Genomic DNA, 15,098 nt, shown 5'->3' with positions numbered 1-15,098 from the left:
TTTAAGAACATTTTTGCCATGGGACACCTGCGTGGCCCTGTCAGTTGAGCGGCTGACTGTTGATTTCATCTCAGGTCATGATCTCAGGGTTTGTGGGATCGAGCCCTGTGTTGGGCTCTGTACTGACAGCACAGAGCCTGCTTGAGATTCTCTCTCTCCCTCTCTCTCTGTCCCTCCCCCCATTCATGTATGTGCACATGTGCTCTCTTTCTCTTTTTCTCTCTCGCTCTCAAAAATAAACAAACATTAAAAAAAGAAGAAGAAGAAGAAAGAAAAGTTTTGCCAGCATCCGTAGCAGAAGTTGGGGTGCCTGGGTGGCTCAGTCAGTTAAGTGTCTGACTCTTGGTTTCGGCTCAAGTCATGATCTCACAGTTTGTGAATTTGAGCCCCACATTGGGCTCTATGCTGACAGTGCGGAGTCTGCCTGGGATTCTCTCTTTCCCTCTCTCTGCGCCTCCCCTGCTTGCTCACTCTCTCTCTCTCTCTCAAAATAAATAAATAAACTTAACAAACAAAAAAGAAAGAAGGTGACAGAACAGTGTGCTATCCTGAAAAAGATGAAGTTTTTCTCATCCCCAAGCATCATGGGCAATGACCCCAGCACTGTTTTCGGAGATGTTGTCAGAGGCATCCAGATCATTTTCATCATAATGAACATCACTAATAACATAAATCCAGCAGAGAATCCCTTTAGATTTTAACAGTCACTACATTAGAGAGGAGCTGATGCCTAACATCAGCACTTGAAGTAAACTTGTAAAAACAATCTGTGACAGCATCATACAATGAAAGGAAAACTTAGGGAAGAAAGGTCAAATTGAAAAACAGAAGGAGCAGGTGCCTGGGTGGCTCAGTCAGTGGAGCATCCAACTTCGGCTCAGGTCATGATCTCACAGTCATGAGTTCGAGCCCTGCGTCGGACTCTATGTTGACAGCTCAGAGCCTGGAGCCTGCTTCCGATTCTCCTAATCTCTCTGCCCCTCCCCCACTCATGCTCTGTTTTTCTCCGTATTGGCTAGCACATAGTAGGTGCTCGGTTAATTTGTTCAGTAGATGAGTTGTACAGTGATTACATTGGTGGACTGTATAACTGTTAGAAGTCATGTTACAGAATATCCTATGGCACATGAGGACGTTTGACACACTGCCCATTCAACAAGAAAAGCGCAGCAAATTTACCTGCTCACTCAACACCACTTTTGTAAGACGGCGTGTGAGTGTGTGTGCATGTGGATATGCATTGAACGTACAAAAAGGAGGTGGTTTAATGTGGAAAGTGTGTAAATAGACTGTACTCACACTTGAGAAAACATAACTGACCAGTGTCTCTCAGCTTCCTGTCTCCAGGGAGAGCCAACGCTTATGACATATGTCATGCAGGAAGCCACTCCCCATGCCCCTTACCCCGTTTTTATCTTTTCCCTGTAATTCTTGCTACCTTCTAACGTGTGACGTCATTTACTTGTTGGTTGTGCCTGTTACTTACTGCCTGTGCCCCCTTGCGAGAATATAAGCTCCGCGGGGAAAGGTCTTTAATTTGTTTGCTTATGTAGCCCAGACACTCAAACGGCGCCTGGCACGTAGCAGGTGCGCATCAGTGTGGGTTGTGTGACTAAAGGACCTCGCAGGGTGGTCATCACACGCTGGACTGTGGACCGGGTTTGGGGGTCTCCTTCGGGTGCTTCATTTGTGGAAGTGCCCAAAACTGCTCTCATGAAGGCTTTCATCACAGGCCTGGAGGGTAGCGTCCTCATAACAGTGCCTAGACTGCAGTTTCCTTTCCCAGGAAGCCCCTGTGCCCAGAACGTCTGAGCCCTGGAGTATCTGTGCTGTTTGCCAGAATTGTTGCATGTATAGTACTTACGGGGCCACTTAACTGTCCTGCAAAGATATTTTTATTTGTTTGTTTGTTTTAAGTAGGCACCATGCCCAGTGTGGGGCTTGAACTCATGACCTAAGATCAAGAGTCGGATGCCCTACTGACTGAGCCAGCCAGGCACCCCTGCAAAGACATTTTAAAATAAAAAATAATTTCAACTTTCATTTTTACTGAAGCAACACAAGGAAAACAATTTTAAATATATAATAGAGATAAGCAAACAAACAGAAAGTTAAGAAAATAAATCCCACCCCCCAGAAAATCAGAGTAGTGTTTCATCTCCCCTGTTATTATGAATTCTATGTGGGTTTTAATTTTTTTTAATGCTTGCTTATTTTTGAGAGAGAGAGACAGCGACAGAGCACAAGTGAAGGAGGGGCAGAGAGAGAGGGAGACCCAGAATCTGAAGCAGGCTCCAGGCTCCGAGCTGTCAGCACAGAGCCTCACGAGCTGTGAGATCATGACCTGAGCCGAAGTTGGGAATCTTAACCGACTGAGCCACCCAGGCACCCCCTACATGGACTTTTAAAGGGGGAGGGGGCGGGGTGCACACGAGACATTCCCGTTTTACTTATTTACAATAGCTCATCTTCTTTCTCTTGCAGGATTTTATCCTGGAGCATTACAGTGAGGACAGCTACCTCTATGAAGATGAAATAGCAGATCTGATGGACCTGAGACAGGTGTGGATTTGCGCGCGGCGGCGGGGAGCATGGCCGCTGGAGCCTCCTGCGTCTTCAGGATGCCCTGTTCCTGCACTTAAAGTCTTAGAGCATCGCTCCTGGCTGGAGGGGATAGGGAGGCGCTTTGGGAGCCCTCCGTTCAACCCTGCACCCGAGAAGACCACAGAAAGGGACACACACGCCCACTGGCGCGTCTGGGGCTGGATTCCGGGACTCCTGAGTTCACCCCAGCCCTTTGCCACCCCTCCTGGCGCTCATGATAGCAGCAGCGGGTCCCGGGCTCCATAGACATAGTTATGTGCGACACATCTTCCCGTGGGGGGCCGTCTGCTGCATCCTCACCTGCTCCCCCCATCTGTGACTCCCTTCCTTTCAGGCCTGCCGGACCCCCAGTCGGGATGAGGCCGGTGTGGAGCTGCTGATGAGTTACTTCATCCAGCTGGGATTTGTGGAGAGCCGATTCTTCCCGCCCACCCGCCAGATGGGCATCTTGTTCACATGGTAGGTGCCCGTGGTTTCTGCTGCCACCTTCCTGGTCAGCACCCCCAGGGTGGGGGCAGGGTTCCCCTGCAACCACTCCCCCTCCCTCAAGCGGTCCCACTTATACAGGAGAGCTGGAGACAGGTAGATACACGGGTGTTTATTTACAAAGGGATCCAAGGGGAGAAGGCTCCAACAGACCGTGGCTTCTTGCTTCTTGGAACAAGCGAGCCGGGGAGAAGAGGCATTTTTTTCGTGTTCATTTTATTGTTGAGGGAACACTGGGGCTCCGAGGTGGAACTAACAAGAAGCAAGATTCTTGTTCCAGATGGGGCAGCGGGTGGGAATGGAGTCGGGTTTTGTACCAACGACAAAGGCAGCAAACAGAAATAAGTCAGCTCTTAAAAACCTGAGCAGAATGTTTGATTCTTGTCCAGAGTTGGTGTTTTCGAAGGGTAGCATCGTTTAAACACTTTGGAGAGGCTGTGCCTCTTCTCTGAGCGTACTTAGCATGGGCGAGAGGGGAGGAGATCCTAAGAGGTACCGGGCGCATCCAGAGCCGCATTTCACCACCGCTGGTGATGAGTGATGCCGTCCTTTTGAACGATCAGGCAGATGACTTTTGCTAAAGATGCCTTAGCTACCTGCTCACAGTGAAAAGGCTCTCCTCCGTGTTGAATTAGGAAGCTCCACATCTATCTCCTGGTTGACATGTGAACTTTAAAACAAATCCCCAGTCTTTTCGACTTGAGGAAGAATTATGAGGGGTTAGTAATGGCCGTGTTACATTTAGGAGAAGACCCATATTTTTTAATACACCTTATTTTTTAGAACAGTTTTAGGTTCACAGCAAAAGTGAGAGATTTCGGGGCGCCTAGGTGACTCAGTTAAGCATCTCACCTCGGCTCAGGTCATGATCTCGCAGTTTGTGAGTTCAAGCCCCGTGCCGGGCTCTGTGCCGACAGCTCAGAGCCTGGAGCCTGCTTCAGATTCTGTGTCTCCCTCCCTCTCTGCACCTCCCCTGCTCATGCTCTGTCTCTCTGTCTCTCAAAAATAAATAAATGTTAAAAAAAAAAAGTTTTTTTTTTTAAAGTGAGGCTTTTCCCATATGCCCCCTGCCCCCCACACATGCCAGGGCTCCCCCATTGCCACCCAAGGTCTATAGTTTACATTGGGGCTCACTCTTGGTGGGAGACATTTCATGGGTTTTGATACACATATAAGGTCACATATCCACGTTGTACTATCACGCAGAATAGTTTCACCCCCTACCATTCTCTGCTCCATCTCTTCACCCCTCCCCCCCCCAACAACTCTGGCAACTACTGATTCTTTCTGTCTCCATTGTTTTTCCTTCTCCAGATTGTCAGATAGTTGGAATCGTACAGTGTGTAGCCTTTATCAGGTTGGCTTCCTTTCACTTAGAAATATGCACTCAGGTTTCCTGCATGTCTTCTCACGGCTCGATAACTCATTTCTTTTTATTACTAAGTGATATTCCAGTGTGTTGTTGTGCCAAGTTTACTTATCCATTCACTTATGGAAGGACGTCTTGATGGAGAAGCCTTATTGTATGAGATTGTGGCTTATCTTTGTTCAGTAGGATCAGGCCCATTGTCTTGCTTGGAAACAAACGCTTCATTGCATGTGTGTTTTTTAACTGTACTCAAGAACTAAATTTTGCCTGCTTTCACCCCACAGAGGCATTCACTAGCCAAATGATCCCTATTCTCAAAACCATTTCTTTTAAATAGGTATGACTCCCTCACCGGGGTTCCGGTCAGCCAGCAGAACCTTCTACTGGAGAAAGCCAGCATTCTGTTTAACATCGGAGCCCTCTATACACAGATCGGGACCCGGTGCAACCGACAGACACAGGCTGGGCTGGAGGGTGCGATGGACGCCTTTCAGAGAGCCGCAGGTGTGTCCCTGCAAGGGCTTCTGGGATACGGTCCTGCCCCACCAGCCGGCACTGGGTACCGCAGCAAGAGAGGGTCAGTGGGTCTTCCCCGGGCCCACGTGGGGCCTCACAGGCCTGCCAGGGCCAGCGGGTTTCTTCCCCCCCGAGAGAACTGCTCAGTGGCTCAAACCCTGTCTCCTCTGTCTGAGCAGTGAATGAGTCCTGTGGTTAACAATTAATCTTTCCCAAACAACTGGCCCCAAGGATGGCAGTGAATGACTTGTTCTTTGGAACACTGTATTGGAGAAGGGAGCACGTTTTCTCAAAATAGTGCACATGTAGGCGCTTTGCTTTTTTCCTTTATCAGGCGTGGTTCATCACGGCACTTTACTGTCCACGGCTTCATCGTGTGCTCCTTCTGCAACGCTGGCCTACCTGAGATTGCTCCTCTCAGCCCTCTGTCAAGTGACACTTAGCGCCAGCCTGTAGGGGACTGGGGGGGTCACCAGGCTGGGCGCAGTGGGTGGGAATGGCATGGTGGGTGGGGCAGTGACACGGCGCCGACCACAGCAGGATCCCCTTCGCCGGCTCCACACCAGGGTTCCTTCCGAGCTGGTCCTTATCACTGCTTTGGGGCGTTCCTCCCAGCAGAGAACTTTCTGGGTATCTCAGTCTGCTCTGTAAGGCTTTGCATTTTGGCTGATGGTTAAATTGCTTGTGTTAACATGACAGATCTTTTGGGATAACATGACACGCTATGATTCCATTGTGGGAGTGGATTTCTTTTACCGTCAGTCCTTTTCTGGGCTCATTTTCTTTCTGAGGAGCCTAAAGCAGCTGTGCTTGGTGACCCACCTCCCAGATTCCGGCAATACAGACATTAGGTGCAAGAACAGAGCGTGAGCAAACCCAGCAGGGAGCAAATAGGCTGCAGCCATCCACAGGGCAGCTTACGGCTTTGCAACAAGACCAGAGGAACCGGTCAGATGGGATTCATGGCAGGGATTTTATTTCAGCCTCGGTTGATCGTCAGTGAAGGCTGTGACAGTTAATTTTCTAACCTATAAAAACGTCAGCTAAGGGCTACAGCAGGAACAGTTCCATTAGAGTGGGGGGTACTGATGTTTCCCGAGTTCCTGGGGAAAAGCCCCGAGTTCTGTAATGACCCCGGTGTTCAGCGTGAGTGTGTCTGTCGGGAGCCCCCCATCATCCTGCCTGCTTTCTGCTTTTGCCTCCATTAAATGCCTGCTCATGTACGGAATTTCTCAAGACTGTCCCAGGTGACAGAGGAGCAAACAGGGTTGGTTTCCTTGCTCAGTATGGATGTAAATGTTTTGGAAAAGGATCTGATTTTTTTTAATTGCGGTAAAACGTACAAGAGAAAAAAATGACCATGGGCAACCCACTTTAGGCATTGGCATTAAGTACATTCACGCTGTTGCGCAACAATCTGTCGCCGGGACCTTGTCATCTGCCCAAGCTCACACTCTGTCCCCATGAAACACGAACTCTGTTCCCTGCTGCCACCAGCTTTTGGCACCCAGCTCGCTCCTTTCTTTCTCTAATTTGACTCTTCTGGATACCTCATCTCATGGAATCGTACAGGATTTGCCCTCGTGATGGGTTTATTTCACGTAGCGTGATGTCTTCATCCATGTTTAAGCACGTGTGAGGATTTCCTTCCTTTTTAAGGCTGAAAAATATTCTGTCGTATGTATACAGCACATTTGGTTTGGCCGTCTCTTGGTGGACATCTGAATTGGTTTCTCTCTTTTGGCTATTACGACCCGTGCTTCTATGAACGTGGGTGTCTAAGTATCTGTTTCCATTCCTGCTTTCACATCTTCAGGGTGTGTACCTAGGACTGGAATGGCTGGATCTTGCCACACTTGAGAATCCATTTTTTTAAGATGCTTCTTGATTTTCGCTTCTGTCGTCCTCTATGTTTTTGAACAGCGTGGTGAGAGAAATGTCCCCAACCCGTGCGAAAATTTTTTTCCCCCAATTTGTAGGGGTTTTAAATCACCTGAAAGAGACGTTCACTCACACCCCAAGTTATGACATGAGTCCTGCCATGCTCAGTGTGCTGGTCAAAATGATGCTTGCACAAGCCCAGGAGAATGTGTTCGAGAAAATCTGCCTTCCTGGGATCCGGAACGAGTTCTTCATGCTGGTGAAGGTGGCTCAGGAGGCTGCCAAGGTAAGCCGTCCTGGTGCCCGTGACTTCTGGGGGTGGGCAGGACGCGCTGGTGTGGGTCTACTGCAAACAGCATGCCCGTCCCGGCCAGAGCGCTAGCTTGCATTTTCTTGGCAAGTTGCGGCGTTTCCGATATGGATCACCGACTCCATCTGTGGCTTAGCCTGAAAAGCAGCATAGTGACAGTTGCCTGATCTCCCTGTTAACTGTGACATGGGAGAATGAGGGACCCTTGGAGCTCCTCCCAGATCCTGGAGTGGCCTCAGGCAGGGCCGCTCCATAGAAGAAAGGGCTCTTTTTCTGCAGCCCGGGTGCGTGAGCCCCCCGCCCCCCGCCGTGCCAGGCTCCCCGTTCCCAGCGTCCCTTCTGTTTCAGGTCGGGGAGGTCTATCGGCAGCTGCACGCGGCCATGAGCCAGGCGCCGGTGAAGGAGAACATCCCCTACTCCTGGGCCAGCCTGGCCTGTGTGAAGGCCCACCACTACGGAGCCCTGGCCCACTACTTCGCGGCCACCCTTCTCATTGACCACCAGCGTAAGGCTTGCGGGCTTGGAGGCTCTGGGCTTTGGTTTGGGTTGTGCTTCCGGGACATTGTGAGCTGAGCGAGCGCTGTCTGCCTACTCTGGAGATGCTCACAGCCTGGGGGCCAGTGTGGGATTAGGGGTTGCATGTTCTCATGGTGGGGGAAGAGGGGTAGTGTAATTCTGCCAAGGAGATGACTTTTCCCTGAGGGTTGAGCCCAGGGTTGGCACCAGTGAAACCCTCACCTGGGCACTGAATCCAAGGGGGTGCCCCCAAACTCGGCATCCAAGATGACCTTGGGATGTGATATTTTAAATGAATCCAAACCAGAGCTCCTGAGTGGCTCAAGTCGGTTAAGCATCCGGCTCTTGATTTTGGCTCAGGTTGTGATCTCACGGTCAGTGAGATGGAGCCCTGCGTTGGGCTCTGTGCTGACAGCGGGGAGCCTGCTTGGGATCCTCTCCCTATTCCTCTGCCCCTCCCCTGCTTGCATGGGGAATTGTCTCTCTCTCTTCCCCGCTCTCTCTGTGTCTCATTTAAATGAATCAAAACTAATGCAACAACAACAAAAAGATCCATGGTGACCCAAATTTTAATTTTTAAAAAAATTTTTTAAAATTTATTTCTGAGAGAGAGAGACAGCGTGAGCAGGGGAGGGTCAGAGAGAGAGGGAGACACAGAATCTGAAACAGGCTCCAGGCTCTGAGCTGGCTGTCAGCACAGAGTCCGACTTGGGGCTCGAACCCACGAGCAGTGAGATCATGACTTGAGCCGAAGTTGGACGCTTAACCGACTGAGCCACCCAGACGCCCCTGTGGTGACCCAAATTTTAAAGAAAGACTACAGATCCATAACAATGCTGTGCTGAGCCACATCACAACCTGAGGCAAAGAGGAATTTTGATGTTTCTTCATCATGCATGTTTTAGCATTAATTTTGATATTTAGAAAGGTGTATTAAACTACTGTATCTCCTGATTGCTGAGTTTTGGATGACGCCCTCTTAACGTTTTTAGCTCAGGGGAGGGTCTTACTCTCCTCACCCTGGTCTTGGTGCTAATCTGAGGTCAGATGGGACTTTTGTAGTCATTAGTTCTAATCAAAGTAGCCCCCGAAAGTAAGCCACCTCTGGAGCCACACTGCCTGGGTTCATATCACAGCTATGCCATTTACTAGCTGTGTGATCTTAATTTCCTTACTTTTCTGTGCCTCAGTGTTCTCATCTATGAAATGGGGATATGAAGAGACCCTATCTCATAGGACAGTTGTTGAAACCAGGTGCCTGTGTGCAGAGCTAAATAGTCCCTCATATCTAGTGGACTCTAGGAAAGTGTGGCTGCTTCTCCCAGTGCTACTATCAAATCTTTTAGGCTGGATGAGTCACATAAACCAATAGAAATAACAATACTTCGGTGATCACGGTAGAAACACAAATGGGGCAGCAGTTGGATTCCTTGGTGAGGTCACATTTGAGTTGGCCTTTGACCTCTGAGGAAGACTTTTGCAGCCGAGCAAGGACGAAAAGGACAGCCAGAGCGAGAACAGCTGAGCTCTGGAAGGGAGGCCGGCAGCGTTGAGGTGGTGAGGCTGGAGAGGGCGCACATGCCAGGGAGGGTGTAGGTGTGGAGGCCACCAGGGGTCTGAGGCGGGGCTATGCTAGAAGGTTCCGTGAGGTGGGGGAGTTGGAGGAGGTAGAGTGGGGGCTCAGAGCCAAACCACGAGCCCCAAGGGTGTGCCTGGCCACGGTGCACAAAGTAGCCAGGGGTGTGTCCGGGAGCAGAAAGATCTATCAATACCCAAGTGCCTTGTGGAAGTGGAGAAGGAAGACGGGAGATGCGGTTGAAAGAGATCTCTCCAAGGGGTCTGCGGCCATGTCCGCATAAGGGATTTGCCCTGTGGCTTTCATTGCAGTGAAGCCTGGCGCAGATGAGGACCATCAGGAGAAGTGCCTGTCCCAGCTCTATGACCACATGCCAGACGGGCTGACGCCCTTGGCCACGCTCAAGAACGGTCAGCAGCGCCGACTGCTGGGTACGTGTCGGCCATCCTGCTTACAGGGCCGCAGATGGGTCCCCAGGGCAGGGCTCAGAGAGCACGGAGTCGTCCTGGCCGCTGTGGATCAGATACCGTGAGGCACAGTCTGTAGCTTCAGCAGGCTTCTGGAACTGTGTTCTCGCGGGTTCTGTGAGGGCCCAGGCCTCCCAAAGTGCAGCCAGAGCTTTGACAATCTTCTAGTGCAATCTAGAGGCCCGGGGCCAGCCCTGGGTCATCCGAATGTGGAAGCATGTGTTTGTTAACTTTCTTCTGTCACACTGAGAACTGGTGATGAATTGTCCTGGTTTGGTCCCTGCCAAGTGTAGGAGCGAATATCTCTTCATGTGCGAACCTGAATTCCTCTCCCCAAACCTGGCCTTTACCCCAGACACTCCCTTTCCCCGTCCCTTCGATGGCTCCCCAAGCTTCTAAGTGCACAGGCCAGAAGCCTGGGGCTCATCTTCCACCTTCAGTGCCTTTCTCATCCCACATCTGATTGGCAAATCCTGTCGACTCTCTCTAGAAAACACTTCGCAGCTCTGGCCACTTCTTAGCTGCCATGCTGGTCCAAGCCACACGTATGGCGTGCTTACTTAACAAACGGTGACTCCCCTTCAATCTGACACAACCCTGTGATGTAGGTATAGTGTGGTCTCCACTTTGCAGTTGAGGTAACAGACCCAGAGGACTCATAACTGGCCCCCCTGCTTTCCCTTTGCTCCTTCATAGCCAGTCCACATGGGTCCTCTGTTCATACCCTCATGGGCCCCCATCTCACCCGGAGTAGGGGCAGAAGCCCTCACCCTGCACTGGTAAGGCTGGACGTGGTCTGGCCCCTGCTGTCTCTGGGCTCATAGTTCCTGCCTTTTGCTCTGGCCCTCACTGCCTCCAGCCACACCCTCAAGCTCCTTGTGGCCCTTGAACACATAATAGGCGTAGTCCTGCCCCAGGGCCTTTGCACTTGCTGTTCCCGCTTTCAGGAGTGCTCTCCTGTCAGATACCCTTGCCTCCTTCAGGGCTCTACTCACAAGTCACCTTCGGGGCGCCTGGGTGGCTCAGTCAGTTAAGTGACTTTAGCTCTGGTCATCTTATGGTTTGTGGGTTTGAGCCCCACGTTGGGCTCTGTGCTGACAGCTTGGAGCCTGGAGCCTGCTTCGGATTATGTGTCTCCCTTGCTCTAAAAAGTTACCTTCAAAAAGGCCTTCTGGATCACCTGTCAGAGAAGAGCACCTTTTTGTTCTCATCTTGTTGTGCTGTATCTGCTGCCTGCCCTGCTTTAGTTTTCTCCACAACCTTCCTGCCACGTGATCCACTGTCTGTCTGCTTGCCAGTTAGTGATCTCTCTTCAACCACTAGCACATAAACTCCATGACTACAGAGGCTCGTGTTTGCTCGCTGCGTTATCTCTACCGCCTAGAACATTTGGTAACTATTTGCTGAATGGATGTTTTATAGACCCGAGTGAGCCTACCGCGCATGGGTTGGAGAGGGATGCAAGCCATCCAGGCAGGTCCTTCAGCAGAGAGAGGGTCCCCTTCCTGGGCTGATCCCGGGGCACTTAGGCTCTCCCTGAGACACTTGCGCTGCACTTCGGGACACTGATGACACGGGCGGTGTTTTTCTGCCGGCAGGCAAGGCCCACCTGCGCAGAGCCATTGGCCACCACGAAGAGTCCGTGAGGGAGGCCAGCCTGTGCAAGAAACTGCGCCACATTGACATGCTGCGGGAGGTGCTGTGTGCGGCACACCAGCGCTCCCGGCTCAAGTATGCTCAGCACCAAGAGGACGACGACCTGCTGAACTTGATGGATGCCCCCGACATTATCTGTGAGTGGCCTGGGAGCCCGTGTGTCCAGGGGCACGGCCCGTGTCTGCTCATCCCGGAAGGCTCGGGCAGACTGCTGCGTGCTGGGCACTGCTCTCACCCTGGAGTTATCTGCTGCTCACGCGGTGTAGGGCCTTCTTTATGGTTGTTGTAGCATGTGACTGCCTTGGTTCCCGGGCGCCCTGCCACCTTGCCTCTGTTCTCATCGCCTTCATGACCCCCTTGGCTGACTGGTCTTGCCCGATCCCACCCACCCCTCAGGCACTCTTGAGGGTCTACTGTCGCTGGTTTGCCTTGTCCAGATGACTTTCCTTAAAGTCTCACAACCTCCCTGGGGTTCCAGCCATCACCTGTGTCAGGAGATCATGGAATCTACCTTGGCCTTGATGTATTTGCTATGCTCCATGCCCCAGAGTCCGTCTGCCTTCTGGGAATGCTCTTTGCTGTGTCTTTTACCTTCGGTTCCATGGTTTTAAATCCGAAGGCTTCCATATTCCCTCTCCTACACCTGCCCTTTCCTGCCCTCTACTCCGTTCACAACACCATTTCCTTTCATTCTTTTTGTAGGACAAAAATCTTTTATTATGAAATGAGAAGTAAATTTTTCACTGATCTAGTGGAACCAGGGGATGCATGGAAAACTTTTACTTTGGTGGTGAAAATCCTTCAAAACCTAGTTTATCGTGTGTGTGTGTGTGTGTGTGTGGTGAGAACACTGAAGATCTGTCCTCTGGGCAAATTTCAAGTGTACGATATAGTGTTGTGAGCTATAGTCACCATGCTGTGTGTTGGACCTCTAAAAGTTACTCATCTTGCATAACGGAAACTTTGTACCCACCGTTGCCTTACCCACCGTTGCCTCGCTCCCCACCTCACCCCCACCGTCACCCACCATTCTGCTCTCTGCTTCTATGACTTTGACTGTCTTAGATTCCACACATAAGTGAGATCATGCACCACCAACACTTTCTAGGCATTTCCAAGGTATTGGTTACTGTCCTGGGTTCAGGAAGACGGAGGTGCTTTGCACAGTCGTTGCTGCCCTTGGGGAGGTGGCTGTCAGTTCTGCCCCAGGAGTCAGGAGTTGGGGGGCCCCTCTGAGAGGTGACTTGACAGTTCAGGAATGACTAGGATCTTTTGAGGAGTTGGGGGGAGGGGACAAAGGTGACCCGATCAAGAGAGCCTCCTTTGTCTGTACTTCCTTCTCCTCCACTTCCTGCACCTCTGTCCCTAGTCTGTTAACGCTCCACCCCGAGTTCCGGGCACCAGTTCCGTAGAGGCAGAGCCCTGCTCAAGCTGGAGCCCGGGCTTGTCTGTGCTAACGCTGGCTGGTACCTACTGAGCATTCGAGGTCTGCCAGGCACAACAGTAAGCACCATGTGTATACAGAATCTCATTCAACTCTTCCTCCACCTCTCTAGGGAGGTATTGCCCTCATCTTAAAGATGAGGCAGGAAAGGCTTAGGGACATCAGCCTTTGCCCCAGGTGACCAAGCCGGTAGGTGGAAGCAGGAGTGTGCTCTGTGAGTCTCCTTCGTGGGCACTGGCTCCCTCCTTGGCCCCTGTGTCCATGTAGTGTGCTCTGTGGCCAGGAAGTAGAGACATCACCACGGAGGAGGACAGGGTGTGGAACACCCTGTCCGGGCCCAACACTGAGTCAGGCGCTTTGTAAGAAGCTACAGGGCCATCCTGTGAAGAGAGGGGTATGTTCTACCTTGCCAGGACCAGGCTGCTTCCCCAGGTTTCCTTTGTAGACTGTTCTTCATGTATCCTTGACCTGCTCTGGGATCCTTTGTCAGGAACTGACCAGCCTCATGGTGAGAGCTGGCGTGAGCGTCCCATGAATGTGATGGTGGAGATTTAAGCTATCAGGGGACACAGCCGGGCAAACCAACGTCCCCTTGAAATCCTCATATCCCACATTGATGATGAAAAGAGGAAGCTCATCTCACCCAGGACTCTGTGCTGGTCCTTCCTTCTGTAACAGCCACCCCTGAAATGTAGACTACTTCTCGGTCAGGTTTCCTGAGTGCCAAAGGAAGTCCGCTAGAATATGAACATACTCCTCGAGGGCCGGGGATGTGTCTGATTGTCACTGCTCTGTCCCAGCCCCAGAGCGAGGTACGGCTCACAGTAGGTGCCCAGATGGAAGGTACAGCTGACACTGGGCCAGGGGGTTGACAGGCAGTCAGTCCCTCTTCTGTGCCACTTGTCAAGACCAAGAGGAAGGCCGGGTGACTTCTCTCTTCCCTTCAGAGAGAAGACTTAGACCTGAGTTTTCAAGGATAACTTTCAATTATAGAAACATTTACACTTTAACTTTTAATATTCTTTTCCAGCTAAAACTGAGCAAGAGGTTGAAATTATATTGCCACAGTTCTCCAAGGTGACAGCAACGGACTTCTTCCAAAAGCTGGTATGTTGAATGCTTGTTCCTTAATGACCCAACGGGACAGCTCATACAGGCTGCAAGTATATCAAAGGCTATTTTTAGCTAACTATACTTTTTTTCATTAGAGACTTTATACAATTTTCATTAAGGTGACCTTTTTTTAAAAATTTTTTTGAACGTTTATTTATTATTGAGAGACAGAGCATATGTGGGGGAGGGGCAAAGAGAGGGGGAGACACAGAATTGGAAGCAGGTTCAGGCTCTGAGCTGTCAGCACAGAGCCCAACACAGGGCCCAAACTCATAAACTGCGAGATGATGACCTGAGCCAAAGTCGGATGCTCAACCCACTGAGCCACCCGGGTGCCCTAAGATGACCTATTTAAAAAAAAATTTTTTTTGATATTTATTTTCGAGAGAGAGCAAGAGCAAGCACAAGCAGGGGAGGGGCAGAGAGAGGGGGAGACACAGAATCTGAAGCAGGCACAGAGCCTTGAACTCACAAGCCACAAGATCATGACCTGAGCTGAAGTCGAACAGTTAACCGACCGAACCACTCAGGTGCCCCTAAGATGACTTTTTAAAGAACATTTTCTTTAAAATATGTTGGATATTTGAGACAAAATGGCAGCTGATGGTCCTCTATGATTGCTGTAGCATGTATTATCCCAGATGGTGTCATTAGTCTCTGAGCAAGGCCAAGTGACATCTGCAAGGACAACAAAGTGACATGTCCTGTAGCTTTCATTTTTTTTTTAAATATTTATTTATTTTTGAGAGAGAGAGAGAGAGAGAGAGAGAGAGAACAGGGAGGGACAGAGAGAAAGGGAATCCCAAGCAAGCTCTGCACTCTCAGCCCGGAGCCTGATGTGGAGCTCCAACTCATAAACCACAAGATCATGTCCTGAGCCGTAATCAAGAGTCAGACACTTAACCCACTGAGCCAGCCAGGCACCCCTCAGCTTTCAAATGCCTGAGTCAGCCTTCAGATCCTGCACCTAATGATGCTGTTCCACAGGGCCCCCTGGCGGTGTTTTCGGCCAACAAGAGATGGACCCCTCCTCGCAGCATTCACTTCACTGCAGAAGAAGGGGATTTGGGATTCACTTTGAGAGGAAACTCGCCAGTTCAAGTTCACTGTCTGGACCCTAATTGCTCTGCTGCGGTAAGTGTGTGCCCCCCGGTGATCGG

General features: G+C 50.7%; 1 protein-coding gene across 1 annotated transcript in view; it reads left to right on the top strand.

The window, feature by feature from the left end:
- Window positions 1-15,098, top strand: part of RHPN2 (rhophilin Rho GTPase binding protein 2) — a 54,206-nt gene that overhangs the window by 32,737 nt on the left and 6,371 nt on the right. The window contains exons 5-13 of the mRNA XM_077754688.1: window positions 2,485-2,562; window positions 2,939-3,063; window positions 4,797-4,963; window positions 6,955-7,142; window positions 7,515-7,671; window positions 9,570-9,689; window positions 11,324-11,518; window positions 13,856-13,932; window positions 14,926-15,072. Coding sequence (XP_077610814.1) covers window positions 2,485-2,562; window positions 2,939-3,063; window positions 4,797-4,963; window positions 6,955-7,142; window positions 7,515-7,671; window positions 9,570-9,689; window positions 11,324-11,518; window positions 13,856-13,932; window positions 14,926-15,072 — 1,254 coding nt within the window. The remainder of the gene's footprint in view (window positions 1-2,484; window positions 2,563-2,938; window positions 3,064-4,796; window positions 4,964-6,954; window positions 7,143-7,514; window positions 7,672-9,569; window positions 9,690-11,323; window positions 11,519-13,855; window positions 13,933-14,925; window positions 15,073-15,098) is intronic.

Source organism: Crocuta crocuta, unplaced genomic scaffold, assembly GCF_008692635.1.
Source record: "Crocuta crocuta isolate KB4526 unplaced genomic scaffold, BGI_CrCroc_1.0 scaffold121, whole genome shotgun sequence".
Taxonomy (NCBI): domain Eukaryota; kingdom Metazoa; phylum Chordata; class Mammalia; order Carnivora; family Hyaenidae; genus Crocuta; species Crocuta crocuta.
The sequence above is the reverse complement of the archived record's forward strand: the minus strand, read 5'-3'. Positions and strand labels throughout refer to the sequence as shown.